The sequence below is a fragment of the Heptranchias perlo genome, chromosome 3 (genome assembly GCF_035084215.1).
Source record: "Heptranchias perlo isolate sHepPer1 chromosome 3, sHepPer1.hap1, whole genome shotgun sequence".
Taxonomy (NCBI): domain Eukaryota; kingdom Metazoa; phylum Chordata; class Chondrichthyes; order Hexanchiformes; family Hexanchidae; genus Heptranchias; species Heptranchias perlo.
This window is the reverse complement of record NC_090327.1, coordinates 13,305,742-13,325,541: the sequence shown is the minus strand read 5'-3', so window position 1 is coordinate 13,325,541 and position 19,800 is coordinate 13,305,742. Positions and strand designations below refer to the sequence as shown.

Below are 19,800 nucleotides of genomic sequence, written 5' to 3'. Positions count from 1 at the left end.
TTTTGTTTTGAACAGCAGTTCTAGTTGAGCTAGTTATTTATCCTTGGCTTTTGATACATAATTTACTTGTTTGCCTTTCAGTAACCTTCGAAAACGACATCGTGAGGATAGGATAGCAAGTACAGCGCAGAAGGTGCAGCGAATGAAACAGAAGCTAAGTGAAACTGAGATGAAACGAAAAAGGTGGTTATATTGGAGACCTGTTCTCATTAACATTGCTGCAGTTACTACTTTTGCAGTTGGAGCTATTGTTTGCTGCTGTATGTACTTCCAATGATAAATTATGTAACTGTGCATTTAATGGTGTTCAGTGGCATTGCATCTGAGGTGTAAGGTGCTAAGGAATCATATTTCCTTTGCACAAGATCGAGATGTTTTTGAGAATTTACAGGTCAGAGGAAGATGCACTAGAATGGAGTTATTGTTTGAGTTTCACTCAAGTTTGCAACACAGATTCTCAGGTTCTTATATTGTCAGGTGTTTGGATAATTAAAACCATCAAACAGAAAAAAAAATCCTGTTGTAAATACATTATCAGACCAGTGCTGCAATAAACATTTAGTTAAAAATTGTGCTTCCATCAAAAGCAGTCTTTCTCCTGTTCTTGCTGGAGTTGTCCATGAGGAAGTTGGTGTTTTATTTTTGCTCCATGGTGGGACACCTGTACTCAGCAGCCTGGGCATCTGATAGAGCCCATTTAATTTGGTAAGAAGGGTTGAGTGTTCATTCCCATAAATGTCAAACCAGCAAGCAGCAGAAAGCAAATCCATTAACTGCCTTGCCACTGGGCTTCTTCCTTTTGCTTTGGCCTGCTGCTGTTCTGCATTTTCTTAAACTTTTTCTTCTTCTTTCCAATCAGCAGAATTGCTGTGCACTTAGAGCATTATTATAGATTTTAAAAAAAACACCTCAGACGTAAAATATTCAGTATTAAGTACTTTAGATGATGTATTTTTTCTTTGTTTTTGTTTAAAGTGCTGTGCATGGAGTACAGGTGTTCACTTAGCAAAGACATAGGGAGGCTTTTGGAAATACAATTTTTAATTTAAAAAAAAAGTGACTGAAATATTTGTGGATTATTATATATGTATAAAATACTAGTTAACTCATTAACCCATAGAGGTTTCCCAAAAAAATGCACTGCCCTTTCTGTAGCCAGGGCTTTCATTTTCATGGTTCTATGAAGTATGTTTTTCAATTTGTGTATTTTTAAATGGAAAACTTAACAGTAACTTATTTTTAATTATTTAGTCAGAATTTAAATTCCATAGATATACTGTCTATATTTAGAAATAACAACCATATCTTGGATTTTTTTTTTACAAAATACTGACCACATTGTAGAGATACTGCTGTATTAATTCTGGGAAGACATCCAAAGTTGCTTCTGTGGGTTAAAGAGTTGAGAAGTGTTTCTTGCTAGTGATGGTTAATGATGTGACTATCCTGAGATGAAACAGTGGAACAAGCATATGTATTGGGCAGGGAAGGGACAATCTTTTGACGTTAACACAACAGATCACATTTAAAATTTGTTCCAGTTTTACATTCCAGTACGACCAGTTGAATAAAATTTTAGTTTGAGGAGTATTTTGTTATATTGTATATTTGTGTTGGAGATGACGCATCATATTATAAAATGAGGGGTTGTTGTAAACTTACTGGTCCAGGACTTGACTACGTTTAATTGTGGGGACCTGCTCTGCAATGTACTCTTGCAATACTCCAATATTGCCACGAGATATGATTAGTGAGCTCTGTCAGTGCATTAGCGTTTTTAGTGGTGGAAATCTGGTATTGCACATTACAATTTACTATTTATTATTGATGTGTCCCTTGGAGTTCAGACCATTTTTTGCATGTCTCCACCCTTTTTTTAGAAAAAAAGAGAAAATTCCAGTTCTTGGACCAGTTATTATTTCAATCCCATGGGGAAAAAAAAAGTTGTAAGCCTTGTTAACAATGTACTGATGGGCTAAAAATGGATTGTATCAATAATTTATACTTGAGTTGACAACCATAAGCAATATGTAATGCATTGATATCCAGTACTGTAGTTACATTTTTGTATTGAAGAGAAAAGGTTGTTTCTCCCCCCAATTCCTGAATGTAACGTAAGAAATTAAGAAATAGGAGCAGGAGTAGGCCATATGGCCCCGCGAGCCTGCTCCACCATTCAGCAAGATCATGGCTGACCTTCGACCTCAACTCCACTTTCCACCTGATCCCCATATCCCTTGATTCCCTTAGAGTCCAAAAATCTAATAAGAAAAGTGAAAAGCCATAGGTGGTTTCCTTTTAACCACTGAAATTGATTATTGAAAACAGACATCAGGTGAGGTCTGGACCCTGTGTTTTTAAATGGTTATTGTGTGACAGGTGACACATTTGCAGGCAATACTTGTTTTCATGTACTGGATGTGCACTCTTTTCCTGTTCCGTTTCATTAAATCTTTAGTATGCATGTGAACTGTGGACATTTGATAGTTATGTTTCTCATTCTATTTTTCTTCTCATGTAGGACTCATGTTGTAGTCCCATATATTAGGAATTTTCTATGTTCTAGGCATATTTTAGTACTATAAAAGCAATTGCATCTGAAAATTGTGTCAGAGCGTTGTTAACATTTTTGATCCAGCTGACATACATTTAGGGGCTAGTGAGGTTCACTATTGTAGAATTGGAAAAAATGGATAGATCAAATGGCAGATAGCTTGTGCAGATTCACTATGACTCCAACATTCTTCGTTATTTTAATAATTTTAGATGCAGGGCTTTCACATTATAATACCTGTTTGAGCAAGAACTAAGTTGACATTTTTCAGAACCAATTGGCTAATCTGCTACTAAAGTGAAAAGCCATAGGTAGTTTCCTTTTAACCACTGAAATCGATGATAGAAAACAGGCATCAGGTGAGGTCTGGACCCTGAATCTTTTAAATGGTTATAGAATAAAAACACTTGAAATAAAAATTTAAAAAACAAATAATATATTAGTAGTCTTATAGTTTCCCCTAAAAATGTTGGGTGTGAAATACTTTTTCCTCTCTCCTTCCTCATGGATGAAGCACCTGGTACCTTTTTTCCTGATGGCATGATTGAGACCAGGAGAATGGCATGTGAAAAACCGTAGATATGGTGATGTGGCATTATCATTCCTTGGCGCAGCATGTTGTAGCAAATCTGTGTACATTCAACAAGCATTCTACTGGGCAATAACCAAACTATACCCATTGTAATACTGTGTAGAAAATGAGGAAAATTGTAGTCCATCTTTTCTAATGGAACCAAAGTAACTGCAGTTCTAGGAAAAATACCTGAAATCTTAATGGTGTTATTGAAGCAATATGATTAGGTCGCTGTCAAAGATACAGATTTGTGTATCCGAACAGTTTTTCGTTAAAACTTAAACCATCTGATGGGAAGATGAAATTATCCTCCTTTTTGGTCATTGTGTAAATTGAAGTGTAATATCTTTAGATAATTATTCATAATCTGGGGAAGTGCTAATTTAACTTGACGGCAGGGTGGGCAGGGGAGGGGGAAAGATGCGAACCTGATTGGCGAAGGGAAATGAGGCAGGTGGTGATTCTTGAAATCTGCTTTGTAAGCATCTAGCCCATTTTAGCTAATTTGAGGTTTGACACAACAAATCTTTGTTGCAGCCCCATTACATTCAATTACATTGAATGGAAGGTAGACAGAAGAAAAAATGTGCTGAAATCTTAACACTTTACCAAAGCTTCAATGTTTTGATGCAGCTTGTTTTAACTCTATTATTCTTCACCCCACCAACAATTTTTCCACTTGTCTCCTAAAAGTGCTGACTTGTGCTGAGATGCACTTTGACAAGCCATCATTCAGTACCATTTTTCACTGTGTGCCTGCACAGCAAGTGTCAGCTTGCTGTTCAACGATGGATTACATCCAAGCCTGATCTTATCTTCACCCATCAGGAGTGATATGTCCACTTTCCAGCAGGAACTGTTTCATAGTGATTGGAACAGAAATCATGTTGGAGGGTTTAGCTGTTAAATTAAGAACATGCCATGAAATATTTGTTCTGTCCTCTTGAAATGAGCACCAGCCAGGCCAGTGAGGCTGGTGTGTTTAGTAGCAGACTGGTGATGGCAAATATATGACTGGACTGAACCAGTGGCTAGTATCCAACACAAACACACACCGGGACTCCGGAGCTTTGATTTTTCAATCGCTCTTCTTCAAACACTGGCCGTAACCCATTGGGTTATAGCCGGCATTAGGTAGATGCGATTGGAGAATCTAGGCCAGAGTGTTTCTTCTGTAAGGATTTTACAAATCACCTGCAACTAAAATATCAAACTGCAAGATGTATTTGATGTGAAATTACACAATTCATTTCTCTAATCTGCCCAGAGATTTTGTTACCTGCTATTCCTAATGTCTAGTGGTTCCACAGCCTTAACTTCAAGCACTGGTGTCTGTGCTTCAGGGAAACATCCTGGATGCTGGTGGCTGTACAGGGAAGAGCTATGAGGCTGATTGCTAGTGTCAGAGAGTTAAATTATGAAGAAAGATTGGGGAAAGACAGCAACTGTGGGGGGTGCTTACAGATTTATTTCAGGGATTAAATGGAACGCTACTTCAAAGTATGCCACAGAAGTAATATAAAGATGGAGAGGTTCAAACTGGTGCAAGGTAAATTAGGACTGACGTCAGGAAGTTCTCCTTCACATAACGAATGATTGATGGGCTTCATGGTAGGGCACTAGAGGGAAGAGCTAGGATAATTTAAGAAAGAGTTGAATGCTGTCATAGGGGAACCGTAGGATTTCTCAAGATTGATGAGCTAAGATGGGCTGAACTTCTAATCATGTGAATTCGCAAAAGAAAAACTAAATGCACATTTAAAATACACGTCAAACTTAACCCTTTAAAGAGCTTGGTTGCATTTTTGTACAGTGGAACATAGGAACAGAAGTAGGCCATTCAGCCTCTCGAGCCTGTTCTGCCATTCAATGTGATCATGGCTGATCTGTATCCTAACTCTATTTACCTGCCTTGGCTCCATATCCCTTAATACCTTTGGCTAGCAAAAATTTATTGATTTTCAGATTTAAAATTATTAATTTAGCTAGCATCTACTGCTTTTTGTGGGAGACATTTCCACACTTCTACCACCCTTTGTGTGAAGAAGTGTTTCCTAACTTCTCTCCTGAATGGTCTGGCTCTGATTTTAAGGTTATGTCCATGTGTCCTAGACTCCCCAACCAGTGGAAAAAGTTTCTCTCTCTCTACCTGATCAATTCCTTTCAAAATCTTAAAAGCCGTAATCAACTCAGACCTTAACCTTCTATATTCCAGGGAGTACAAGCCTAGCATATGTAATCTCTCCTCATAATTTAACCCTTGGATCCCTGGTAACATTGTGGTGAATCTGCTCTGCACTCCTTCCAAGGCCAATATATCCTTTCTAAGGTGCGATGCCCAGAACTGTACACCCCAGATGTGGTCTAACCAGGGCTTTGGCTATGCTAGTATAGTGGTGATTAATTGTAGATTTGTAAGCAAATAAGAGTTCAGAAGATCAACTTAAGCACCTTTAAATGAGATTTAGTACCAAAATACTGTATAAATATGTCATTATGTGTAATTTCAAACCTTCTAGTTTAGTGAGCACTCTGCTGTCACACCTCTCTAAGTGAATCCGATACTCGGAGCACAAAAAAGGAGAGAAGTAGGAATGCATGATATCTGCATGTACAATTTTGTTAGAGGGTCATTAATTATGAAGCATCCCCATTTAAAAAAAAAATTAGTCCCTCACCTGTTGAGGTTCCGACTTTAAAAAAATGGCACCATGGTACCAAGGATGGCTGAGTTTTGAACTGTACCCAGCTAAAAGTCAATGCCTTCAGATGAGAGCAGAAAAGAATTAGCGAGATTAAAAAAAAAATGTATCTTCATCTAACTGGACATTAGTATGTACTTTTGGCATCCCTTAATTCCTTCCATTGTTGATTTATATCCTATTTGACATTGTATCCCATAATCTAGAGATTAAAGCTACCTGTGCAGCATCCTGCTCACTGTTACTCATCAATGTCTGGCTCATATTGGCATCTGGTGCCTCTAGTTATTTTACATTTGCAAGATGTACCCCTGTTAGTCCATGCAATCCTTCCTTCCTGCTTTGCATTCCTTTTAGTGATCTCTCAGCTCACTTAAGGCATGTGAATAACAACTGCAGTATTCCCATTTGAACCTGAACACTGCCATTTCTGACAACCATGGCAGAACAGAATTGGTACAAATCTATAATCAGTGTCATAAAAAGTAGTTGATTAATTTTAACACACACATGCAGAATAATGGTCTCTAATATTTCCATATATCTTATCAATATTTTTGTACTACATCTTACTTAGACACTTAAGTTGATCTTTTCAGCACTTATTTGTTTGCACATATACAAATACTAAATAATCGGTACGCTTTTATAGGGGATATTTGAAAAAGCTTAAAAATAATCACTACTGGTTTGAGCATTTTTTGTAATTGTAACAGATTTATGCAGTGGCATAAACTCTTAAATAATTACATAGAATGTACAGCACAGAAACAGGCCATTTGGCCCAACTGGTCTGTGCCGGTGTTTATGCTCCACACGAGCCTCCTCCTGCCCCTCTTCACTTAACCCTATTATCATATCCTTCTATATCCTTTTCCCTCCTGTTTATCTAGCTTCCCCTTAAATACATCTATGCTATCCGTCTCAACTACTCCATGTGGTAGCGAGTTCCACATTTTAACCACTCTGGATAAAGAGGTTTCTCTTGAATTCCCTATTGGGTTTATTAGTGACTATCTTATATTTATGGCCCCTAGTTTTAGTTTCTCTCTCAAATGGAAACCTCTTCTCTATGTCTACCCATTCATAATCTTAAAGACCTCTATCACCCCTCAGTCTTTTCTTCTCGAGAGAAAAGAGCCCTAGCCTTATCAATCTTTCCTGATAGGTATGACCTCTCAGTTCTGATATCATCCTTGTGAATCTTTTTTGCACCATCTCCAGTGCCTCTATATCTTTTCTATAATATGGAGACCAGAACTGTTCACAGTACTCCAAGTGTGGTCTAACCAAGGTTCTATACAAACAATATACAATTTATTGTCTTATACATTGGAAAAAGTGATGGTACCTTCTTTTCCTGCATCCCTGAAAATAGTGTACTCCGTATAGAATTGTGAACCATACTCTTCGTTGAATGAAGTTATAAACCTTTCTAACAAAAAAGCAAAATTCAAAGTCAAGATGTGCTCTTCAGTTCTTTCTAAATGAGTTGAGGCAACATTTTCTGTGTTGAAATATTAATGGTTTGTTCAGTGTTTTGTCATAGTGTAATATATTTACAAATAGTTCTCATTAACCTTGCCTAGAATACTTTAGGTTGTGATTTGTAAAGCTGGGATACAGCAAACCATTTTGCACGTTAGTGTATAGTATTGTGCCTTGAAAGCCTGTCACAGATCGTGTGCATCTTGAACAGTTAATTTGCAGGTAAGGAACATTTTATCGTTGTTCAATTGAAGCAGTGACGATAGGATATTGACGCCTATATCTATTATATTAAAAACAGAAAGTGGTCTCAAGATTCTAAAGGTATTGCTGGCACTGTGAAGGTAACATTACAAATTAATTGATTTTGATGGGGACTCCTAATCTTATGTGACAGCCCCTCACACAACCCTCAGAAATCCCAATTTATTTCCCTCAGGGAGAGAAAAAAAAACATGTTTCCGGGCCCCACAAGATCTGCTAAATTGACTAGAACATAACTGCAAAGCATAAAAGCACTAAGAATACGTCTGCCTGCACAAAGCATTAAAACAGTGATGATCCAAACTACTTTTGGCCAGCAAAACTCCACTGGATGATTGCACAAAGAAGCCCTCTTTTGGAAATGGGAGAAGAGCCATTTGATAAAAACATACTGATGTCAAACAAATGACAGAAAAGGAAATTGCAGCCAGAAGAAGGGTCCCTGAAAGCTGCCACAGCCTTCTCAGCCGTGATACTCAAGCAGACAAAGCCTACACACCAACTCTCTGAGCATTTGAGAAGCATAAAGCCCAAGATCATTGTTGAACAGCCAACTGAAAAACTGCAAGTAAGCAGGAAAGGCAATACTGAGCAAAGAGTGCCAATGCACCCCACGTTTCTCTTCTCCCCCCACCGACCAGTGTGAATTGTGATCTTCCTGGAACTAACTCCACAGCTAAAGCTGAAATCTGGAAGCACTCTCAACTAGTGAGCCAGCCTACTGGCATTTGGTGAGCAGAAACCTGCTAATATAACATTGCCTTTCTGCCCCCATCTCCCTCACAGAGTAGGTATTGCGGTAACTCCACTCCAACGTTCCTTCCAACTCTCACCTTTGTCTTCCCTCCCCCACCACGAGCCGATATTGGCACCTTCCACACCACCAGCCACCCCACGCCCCACACCACCTCCCCATCAAGCAGGGATCACAAAGATTACCTAACTTACCCCATCCCCCACCCAATCACTGAAGAAATATTCACGTTCCTCCTATCCCCCCAAACTGAACATACACTTGGTGTTCCCCTTTTCCTGCTAAGAAAAAGAAATCCCCACCCTTCTGAGCTGAGGGAAGCTTCCCCCCCCCCCCCCCCCCCTGCTCCAGTTAGAACAAATTCAGGTCTATTCGTGCTTCCATGAGCAGTAACTCATCCCACCCACTCAATGGCAAAATCAAAATAGATTTTTTGTTTTGTAAAGCCTAGGCGTGGAACTGCTTTTTTTGCAAAGCACGGAGATGAGGTGGATGGCTTTGGACCATGTGGGTAGAAAGGGATTTTGTATTGTAGATTGCTGTGGAAGTGGGTGGCCAGCATTAAAGTTGCTAATTGTGACTGTCAAGTATTTGTGCATGCATTTCAAAACTTTTGAAATTAAGAATTAACAGAACACCCCATAATTTACATTTCTGCATTCTACTTTAAATTTGGGTTCTGAAGGTGCACAAGAAACTTATTAAGTTTGAAATGAGGTGCAGCCTTTGTTTGTGTTCAGTGAGAACATTGCTTTAGTTCCATTAAAATTTTAGAATGCTGTAATTTTCATGGACTTGCTGCAAAGGGCTGTGCTGTATTTACTGATAGCAGAAGATAACGGAGAGTGTCTGTTCCCTACTGAAATAAGAATTGTATTTTCTAGACTTTTTTTTTGTTGCTTCACAATGCATCCAAGCAAGAAACTAAGCCAACACATTTACTTTGTCCTTTAAGCAGCTACACTGGTCAGCTGGTGGGAGACAGACTGACCTGGAAGAAGTTATTTGTGAGTGATGATTCTCTAAACTGGCTGATAGTGGGTACTAGTTTTAATCCAAACTTGAGCTTTCCAACACAAAGTTGTACTGAAATCTCATGAACTTTATAACACTTATGACAGTTCTGAGTAATGCAGAGTTGTGAGATCAGCATGTTGAGCTCTGTTTAGAGGCTCTTTTTTAAAAAAAACTTTGCAGCTTTATCAAATTGATTTATGATATGAAACTTTAACAACATTACAATGCTCAAAGTGTAAACCCTTATCAGTAAAATTTTCAAAGCAGCATAAAAACATAGTTCTCTGAATTGGGCCCTCAAATCAGTATTAGGACAGTTTTCTATTAAGTATAAACTGCATTACATATAGATATTTTACATCATGTAATAGGGTGGGATTTCTAACCCATCCCGCCTAGTGGGCACACATTTAAGATGGGCTGGGTGTACCTACAGCTCTGTTCCCGCCCGATTCCCATCCGCCGCCATTTTAGCCATTCACTTTTAGGTGACTGCCATTGTCTTCGGCCCCCACCACAAACTCCGTTTATTAGCCACCGATTCCATTTCCCTACCTGGCCACTGTCTCAGGCTGAACCAGACTGTTCGCAATTTCGGTGTCCTATTTGACCCTGAGTTGAGTTTCCGACCCCATATCTTCTCCATCTTACTTCCACCGCCGAAACATTGCCCTTCTCCACCCCTGCTTCAGCCCATCTGCTGCTGGAACCCTTATATATGCCTTTGTTACCTCCAGACTTGACTATTCCAATCCTCTCCTAGCTGACCTTTCATCTTCCACCCTCCATAAATTTGAGCTCATCCAAAACTCTGCTGCCAGTATCATAACTCGCACCAAGTCCCTTTCGCCCATCACCTCTGTGCTCACTGACCTGCATTGGCTCCAGGTCTGGCAATGCCTTGATTTTCAAAATTCTCGTCCTTGTTTCAAATCCCTCCATGGCCTCGTCCCTCCCTATCTCTGTAAGCACCTCCAGCCCTACAACCCTCTGTGAATTATGCATTCCTCCAAATCTGGTGAATTGTGCATTCCCCATTTCCTTCGCTCCACTACTGACGACCGTATCTCCAGTTCTCGAGGCTCTAAGCTCTGGTATTCCCTCCCTAAACCTCTTTGCCTCTGTCTCCTCCTTTAAGATGCTCCTTAAAACCTACCGCTTTGACCAAGCTTTGTCACCCGTCCTTAATATCTCCTTTGGCTTTGTGTCAATTTTTGTCTGATAATGCTCCTGTGTAGGGTCTTGGGGCTTTTTACTATGTTAAATGCGCTATATAAATGCAAGTTGTTGTTGTTGAATAAGCACTTACAGCTTAACATGGGTGACATAGAAAATAGGAGCAGGAGTAGGCCATTTAGCCCTTCGAGCCTGCTCCGCCATTCAGTATGATCATGGCTGATCCTCTATCTCAATACCATATTCCCGCGCTCTCCCCATGCCCCTTGATGCCTTTTGTGTCTAAAAATCTATCTAGCTCCTTCTTAAATGACATTCTTGCTTCATTGTTTTGGCTGGAGGAATAGGAACAGGAGCAGCAACAGGCTGAACAACCTGGAAGAGCAGCAGGTGGGCCTGTTAGAAGACAGCAGGTCAGGAGTGGGGTCTGCTCTTAGAAGCCCGTATCCTGCCCACAGGGTCTGTAGGCCAAGTGTGAGTTTGCTGGATATCTCTTGAGAAGCAGTGCATGAGGCTATGCTTCTCCAGGCAGGCTGTTGCTGATCTCTGCAATCGCCTGCAACAAAACCTGCTCCAGCTGGTGGCCATTCTTTGCCAGTGACTGTAAATGTCACCACCGTGCTTCATGTTTTTGCCTCAGGCAATGCACAAGTGCATCAAGTAGGTCACCAATACCCTATTTTCTCGGCCCAACCAATAAATACATCATCTTTTCTTTGGTCGACAATAAGTAAAAATGATAGAGCTTTGGCATTTGCAGCAATGGCTGGCTTCCCTCCTGTGAGGGTATAACAGACTGCACTCGTGTAACCAGCAAGACACCAGAAGACCAGCCAGCAGCTTTCGACACTAGGAAGGGCTTTGACTTGATTGATGTCCATTTAGTTTGTGATCACCGCAGAGGCATCTTGCAAGTTGGTGCCAGTTTCTCAGGCAGCTGACGTGATGCCTTTATCCTGTGACAGTCAACCATTCCCCACTCTTCCACCCTTCGAGAACATAAGAGAATGGCTGCTTGGGCATATGTTTACCTTCTCCACAAATATCTGATGACACCCATCCGCATCCACATCATGCCTGAACATCTTGGGTACAAACCGAGCCATGGGACCACCAGCAACAACATGGAGCACACTATAAGGGCAATTGAAGCAAAGGTTCAGGATCCTGGTTAGGGCAATGTGCCCCAGAAAAAGCCTCCTCATTGTAGTGTACTGCATGTTGCACAACCTGGCAATCCAGAGATTGGATTTGGAGAAGTCCGAAGCAACAGCAACTGTCTTCCTCTGACTAGGAAGACTTGAGCGAAGGCGAAGAAGAAGGAGCGCCAGCACAGCGCCTTGCAGCCAGAGATGCCAGGGATCAGTTGATGGCACAACACTTCCGGTGACCTGCTCATTCCCCCTCCCCTGAGAAGTTGTACAAAGCCCCCTCTGCATTAACAGTCTTTGTTACATCCTTCACCACTCCCTTAATCCTGCATTAAAGAATATTGAAACCATTCAGCCAACTTTTATAGGAATGACATGCTGACAATGCAGATTCAGAAGCTGCTATGAAAAGACATTGCAGATCAAAATGCCAAAAGTGATAAAGGTGATTAATGCCAAACACAATAATTGCCTTGAATTTATTTCTCACTCAAGTGTCAATCCACAGCACCTTTCTTAAAAGAAGTTTTTCTAATTTGACTACCCCTAAGAAGTGCTGTCCCCGTGGCTTGAGCAAAGCAATTGGAAGGTTGCTGTTGTGTTGTTGCTCATGTTGGGACCCTTGAGATGCTCGTGGTCAGTGATTTCTGGGAGCTTGAGTCTGAGATAGCCCAACTGTAGCTCTTCGGCTGTTTCTGGGGCTATCTGGTCCAACTAGCTTTCTGGTATTGGTGGTGAGGGAGTGAATGTGCTGACATCTTGAGAGAGGGCAACATGCGCTGCTCCAGTCACCAAACTGCTAAACCCATGGGGTTGCAGCTTGTCACTCCCACTGAAATGAGGGAGAGCAGACTGTAGGAGATGAGCGATGCCATGAAAGCCGCTATCTATGTGGTCAAGTAGTCTCTCCAAAATAGAGCACACGTTAGAGCCCAGAGTTTGGATGATAGCTGTATCAGCTTCCATCAAAGCTGCAAAGCCTCTTAACAGACTCCTGGCGTGAGGGGCTGGCTGCAGCATCCTTGGAGGTGGCCAGGAGCTCCAAGGTGGACTGTGGAGTGCTGATGGCTTGTGACAGGATGACACCCAAGCAGGAAGTGGACTGTTCCATATTATCAGCCGTGGTGCAGCAATGCCATGGCAGGCCCTCCAATACCGGGTAGAATTACTTGTGGGACGTAAGCAGTTTTCTTTTCGAGGCTGGCCCCCAGAAGTCAGCGTCTCTGTCCTGTTCAGCAGAGCTGGGTGATGACCTCACCCTCCGGCCAGCCATTCCTGGGCTGTCCCTGCCACCATGACCTGCTTCTGCTCCTGCTCACTCGTGCAGACCCGTCTAACTCACTGTCTAACCCACCTGTGGTGTCGGTCTCTGCTGGTACTTGGGAGGAATGAAGCGCATGACGGTGCATCTTCATGAGGGCTGTCCTCCTCCGTGGTGTCTTCGGGAGGGTCTTGCTCCCATGAAGGACTCAGAGGAAAGAGAAAAGGGACAAGAGTTAGCATGACACTGACAGGCTGGACAGTAGCAGATAACAGGCTTCACAATGCAGCTTGAAGTAGTTGTGCTGGCTGGTTGTGTGATTTTCTTTTTTGAGGTACATGAAGTGGTACAAGTAATAGGCAGAGACCCCATTCAGATAAGCCGCCAGCCTTGCCATCTCCAGTGCGCATCACAGTTGAAGGGCCAATGGTTTTCAGAGCTTCTTGCTCCATTAGGTAAGGGCCATGTTGCTGGTTGGCCCCCTCCCAGTCTTACTCCTCTGCTTTGTGTTGTGTGCTGTTTTGTCCCTCAGAAAGAGAGGGTGAGTGTTAATGAGTGGCTACTGAAAAGGAAAGTGCACGTGTGTAGCTTCTGCATGTAGTGCATATGCTGAGAGGGAGAAGAAGCAAGATGCAAGCAGGATGGGGAGGTGTTGAATGAAAAGCAAGTGGCTGGAGTGTGAACTGAGGAGTTCATTGTTTTGCAATTGCTACCATGTGAGAAAAGAATGTGGTTAGTGGCTGCTATGAAGGGAGCCAGCAAGATGTGAGTGGGTTTGGAATGAGAGTGAGAGCTGGTACAGTGTGCCTTTGTCATTGGTGGTGAAGGATGTGATGCAAGGGAGGACTGTTGCCAGGTGTTAGAGAAATGGAGAAATAAAGAGCTGCAATCATCCTTGCTGCTCTTGTCTGGTCATTGAAGCGTTTCCTACATTGAATCCAGGTCCTGGGGGTGATGCTTTGTGAACTGACCATCTCTGCCACCTCTCTCCAGGCCTGGGGCATGTATATCTTAGGAATATTCTTCCCATGTCTATCCCTCAACCACACCAACCAGCTTTGCTGTATGCAAATTGGTTGCTGTGTTTATCTACAAAAACAAGAGACTACACTTGAAGTAATTTTTTTTTATTCGTTCATGGGATGTGGGCATCGCTGGCGAGGCTGGCATTTATTGCTCATCCCTAATTCATTAGCTATGAAGCACTTGAAGGTATCATGATGGAGAAGGCGCTATGTAAACACAAGTCTTTTTGCTCTCTCTAACTCTCTTATCTGTATCTCTCTACTCCACCCACTCCGTCTCTCACACGTCAGTAATTAGAATGTTTATCTTTTCTAAACATGAACAAAACACATGATCATTAAAGGCTTTGTTTGCTTTCAAAGTTCAACTTGTTTCTCTGTTTCTTTAAGAATTTTAATTGGGATCAGTGTTATCAGTTAAAATTAGTATGTAAATGTATGTGTGTGCATGCATGTATCTATCCCTCTCAGCTGAATAGCTTTCTGAAGACTATATATTCACACATCAACCAAAGCAATCACTAATCAGCAGTCCATGTCTGTCTGTCCTTCCTTTCCTTTTTTTTTTACTTCCTCTCTTTCTCTCTCTCTCTGCACACATTTTACCTTTTGTAAACAATTTTACAACACCAAGTTATAGTCCAGCAATTTTATTTTAAATTCACAAGCTTTCGGAGGCTTCCTCCTTCGTCAGGTGAAGGAGGAAGCCTCCGAAAACCTGAATAAGGCTTTTGAAATTTGACTAGGTGCTCTGCAAATAATTTTGAAAAACAACCAGTTAGATTTTGTTGTAATAGTTCCCTCTCATTCTCTTATCATTTGGCTAGCTTAAATGTTACTAAGGCATCATGCTCAAACTGCAGACCCTTCTTCAGGTAACAGAGTCACCGATCTGGGCACAAATATGAAGTCCCAGCCCAGGCTTCTGGGAGAGGCTATGGCCTTCCAAGCAAAAACTTTAAAGGCACAAAAACATTCAGTTGGATAAATTCAATGTTATTGTCAACTATCTAATATTTTGAAGTTTTTATTTGCTTATAATCTTATTTTGGATGTTCGATGGTTCAAATGAGGAACAAATGGCAGATAATTTTTTTCCCTCAAAAATATTGTGATTTGATTCACCAACAAACATAATGGCAAAAGGTTGACACGCTGAGATAGGGTTTTGCGATTATAATTCACATACGGATTTTCATTATAAATGTTGACATTTGATGTTAAATGTTAATACAAAAAGTGTGACTCCCAATAGTAACACAAGACAGGGAAGTTTGTGTCACATGCAAGAATTTTAATAATATATGGATTTTGATTCAAGTTTCCGCCCTGGAAATAATTTAAAATTAAAATCAGGGTATAGAGCTAGGTTTTTTAAAATCCATATAATTAATAATCAGGCTTCTTAAAAGCACATTAAAAGCAAGAAAATGTTACACTTCAACTTCAGTCTAGGATCTTTCTGCAGGCCCACCCTGAGAGGAAACAGTAAGAAAATTAAAACTGTTTTCAAACCATATTTTAACAGACCGTTGCATAGTTCTGTGGGGAATCATCTTAGATCTCAAATATAGGGTTTCATTATGTTTTTGGAGAATAAATATTTTTATATAATTTGTGATGTTAATGTAATTTTTCATTTCATAAAGACATACCACAGTTTTAGAATATTTAAATTAAAGACAGAATAATATAAAATTCTGTACAAACCTTTACGTCCTCAATGATGCATCACAGAACAAAAGATTACTTGCATTAGTTATGTCACTTGAATGTATCCACGTGCAGCTTTGAATACCTTTTAATAATCAAAAAAGACACAATTCTTTACATGTTTTAGGTATGATGCAAAAAAAAATTATACGAATGATGTCAGGAATTTTTTCACACAAGAAGTAATTAATACATGGAATGTGTACAGGTTCTGGGTAGGGTAGTACAGGCATAAGCCCCAGAAACATTTAACAAACTAAGCTTGAAAGCTGTAATGGGGAAGACTGTATTCTTTCTGGATGGATAGGCCTTTCTCATCCATAGCTAGCTTGTGATCTGAGGGATCTTGCCTCTGGTATAAAGCATATCTAGCTCGAGAGTTATTAGCTCAGCCTATTGAAGGGATAAATATTGGATCCCCATCTTCTACTGGTATGCTTTGAAGACTGGTTACTACCAGAAAATAAATATATGCAAATATTTTAGATTATCTTCACTGTAAAGCAAAGTAATTGTTTTAAAATGTACCTCCTAATAGACCAATTTACTGTTTAATATTTGCTCCCAGTTCTGTATTGTAAATACATATAATCAGAGGTAGTAAATCTCCTTTGTAACAGTGTACAAATGCCAATCATATTTAGGTTGTTTTTCTATATACAGTATTAAAAATGATTTGAAATCCTTGGTTACTGTTCTATTTCTCTTTATTAAAACGTGCTCACTGTTTTAAACATGCTTCAGGATCCAGAAAGTTGCATTATAAGATGTAATATGATCTTCACATCGGACAAGTGTTACAGCCAAAATAAAAGGGTTTACATATACACTGAAATGGTTCGATATTTGCTAAGGCCCCGTGGTCAGACTGATTCACTCTGTACACATTGTTCAATTTGAGTAGTTGGCATGAAATTAGAACAAATCCAAGCAGGGCAAACACTAGCCAACCAGAAGCACCTTTTCATTTCAGGATTGGTTGAGTAGAATTGCACAAATTTGAAATATTGGAGCTGATTTTCAATAATCGAAACATTGAAATGTGTTTTTGAACTTGTTTGTTAGCTGGGCAACTATTGAGCAAAGAATGAAATCTGAATATTTGGGGCTTTGTACAAATTGAGATCCATATACTAGCAATTAACATAACAGTTCTTTTAAATTATCTGGAAACTGAAATGCCACCAACCAGCTGTTGTGATCTCTGACAGAACATCCTAAAGAAATCTAATTCAATAACTGTTATCCAGCAGCCATAAATTTTATCCATTGGATTCTTATTACAATGCCTGTGAAGTACTTAGTAATGTATGGATACAGTGGAACTGTTGCACTGAATAAATGTTTTACGTTCTGTATTGTATGTCATAGGCTAAAGACTGTCTGACTGCTAACTCCACAGAACAGATGCCACATTCTGCACCTATTTTTATCAGCCGTGGAAAACAGGAAAAAAAAATCCTACAAGGACAGTGAGGTCTGCTATGTAGGAGACCTCACATGTAACTGTTTACAACGTAAACTACTAGATGCAGGGGACAAACACACACCTGACCCCACGAGACTTCTGCAGAGAGAGTGGATTTCATGTATTGTCACATGTTTTATAATGCTTATAGTCTGTGTTGCAAAAAAATAATAAAAAAGGCTTTGTACTTTAGTCATTTCATTGTGTTGTATTTTTATACCTTTTGATCTGCATTAAAGGTTCTAAATTGAAAAAAATTATTTGTTGCACTTGTTGCTGTGTTTTATAGAGGAACTGTTGCACTGAATAAATGTTTTACGTTCTGTATTGGATGTCATAGTATTATACATCGTATTGTACATAGTATTATACATCACTGGCTTGATTTAAATTGTGAGTAGCCTCTAATTCCATTAATACTACATTTTAATGCAAACACATTTCATTACATACTGAAATTGCTAGTTTTCATTCTTATGCTTGTGAAGTTAAGTTTCTTTTTATTCCCTTGTTCATGGGATGTGGGTGACGCTGGTAAAATCATATTTATTATTCATGGTGGTGGTCTTGTCCTTGAACTGCTGCAGTCCTTGTGATGGTGCTTCCCCAATGGTATTAGCTAGGGAATTCCAGGATATTGGCCCACCAACGATGAAGGAATGGAGATATATGTCCAAGTAGGGATGGTGTTTGACTAGGATGCGATAGTGTTCCTGTGATTCTGCTGCTCTTGTCCTCCGTGTTAAAGGTCATCAAACTTGGAGATGCTGTTGAAGTAACCTCGGTGAGTTGCTGCAGTACATCCTATAGGTAATAACAGCCAAAGTGCGCTGGTAGTGGAGAGGGTGAATATCGAGTCCAATACCAGGGGTGCCAATCAAGCAGACTGCACTCTCCTGTTGTGTAGCTTAAGTGTTGCTGCCACGCAGGCAAGTAGTGAGTTTTCCATCACACTGGACTTGAGCTGAGTAGATGGTGGAGATGCTTTGAAGGGGTCAGGAAGTGAGCCACCCATTGCAGAGTACCCAGCCTCTGCCCTGCTTTTGTGGCTACAGCGTTGGTATAGTTGTTTTGATTGAACTTTAGGTCGGTGGAGACCCCAGCATCTTGATCGTGGGGGATTTGGTGATGGTGGTGAAGATCAGCGTGAGATGGCAGGACTTTCTCTTGTTTGAGATGGTCATCACCTGCCACTTGTCAGCCCAAGTCTGGATTTGTCCACCTCCTGCTGTAGGCTGGCATGGGGCTGCTCCATAATTGGAGGAGTTGTGAATGGAGTTGAACACTGTAGAATAATCGGCAAACAACGCCATTCCTGATTATATATGAACATACGAAATTGATGGGCAGCAAAAGACCAGCATACCATGACGAAGCACTTCTTCCCTGCAGCCGTATAATCTCCTGGGAGAGGCAAAAAAGGAGACAAAGCCCAGGGCCGATAAGGGAAAATATACTCTGGAAAATTCCTCTCAAGACTATCTAATCCAGTCTAGGAGATCACCTGGACCAAGTGTTATCTATAAAGATACTTACCTTCTATATGATGTGATCTCTGCCCCAGTCCAGCTCCCTCTTGAAGGCATGCAGAGTGTCTGCACCCACCACACCAATCAGCAATGTATTCCAGAGGCTCACTACTCTCTGGGAAAAGAACCGCCTAATATCCAGTCTATTCCTACTCTTCCATAGTTTAAACTCGTGTCCCCTGGTCCTCCCCAATCTATTAAACTGGAATAATCTATCACTAGGGATGCTATCCAGCCTTTCAATTATTTATATGACAGAAGGAAGGTCATTGATCAATCAGCTGAAGATGGTTGAGTCAAGGATGCTTTCCTGGGTATCTCTTACAGCGATATCCTGGGGTTGTAATGATTGACCTCCGACAACCACAACTATCTTCATTCGTGTTAGGTGAGAGTCCAGCTACTGGAGGGTTTGCCCATTGACCTCTGTATTGCTTGGGCTCCTTGGTGCAATGCTTGGTTAAATGCTGCCTTGATGTTAAGGGCAGCTACTCTCACCTCTCTGACATTCAACTTGCATCCATGTCTGGAATAAGGCTGGAGCCATGTGGTTTTAGTGGAACACAAACTGAGTTTTGGCAAGCAGGGTATTGGTGAGTAGGTGTTCTTTGATGTGCAACATGGAGCAGCACTGATTTGTTAGTTTGGATGGGGCGGGGGGGAGAGGCAGAAGGGAGTAATCAGCCGGAGGTTTCCTTGGTCTTGTTTGATATAAAGCCATCAGACCTCATTAGGTCCAGAATCTATGTGGAGAACTTCCAGAGCCATGACCATCCGACTATATATCCCTGTGCCCCCAGCACAGGTGGGTCTTTCCTGCTGATGAGACAGAACATACCAAGGGAGAGTGATGGAGGAGTTTGGATATTGCCTGATATTCAGTAGAAAAGAATACAAGGCCAACTCACTATCGCATGTTTTGCACCACTGTCCAAGATGAATTCCACCTCCAATGTCTTTCAGGGAGGGGAGAAGAATTGGTGAGATATTTTTTAAAATGTTAGCTTATCAGTCCATACAAGGTCTGTTCTTACTTGGATCCCTGCCTTTGTCTTGAAGCCTGAAGACAACAGAATAACATTTGGGACAATCTTAAATTGGTAAAGGATTCTCAGCCACGTCCT

At 40.7% G+C, this 19,800-nt stretch overlaps 1 protein-coding gene across 4 annotated transcripts in view; it reads left to right on the top strand.

The window, feature by feature from the left end:
- The window catches only part of ptpn2b (protein tyrosine phosphatase non-receptor type 2b), an 84,035-nt gene extending 66,811 nt beyond the window's left edge, over window positions 1–17,224 (top strand). For 2 of the 4 annotated variants that reach the window (XR_010960059.1, XR_010960058.1), the window contains exon 10: window positions 82–170. Coding sequence is in view for 2 of the 4 variants with exons in the window: in XM_067978174.1 (XP_067834275.1) it covers window positions 82–277 (196 nt within the window). In the remaining 2 variants the exon portion in view is untranslated. Of the gene's footprint in view, window positions 1–81; window positions 1,588–17,050 lie in introns of those variants that run through there. The other 2 variants (XM_067978175.1, XM_067978174.1) reach the window with 2 other exon arrangements.
- Window positions 17,225–19,800: the final 2,576 nt, after the last annotated feature.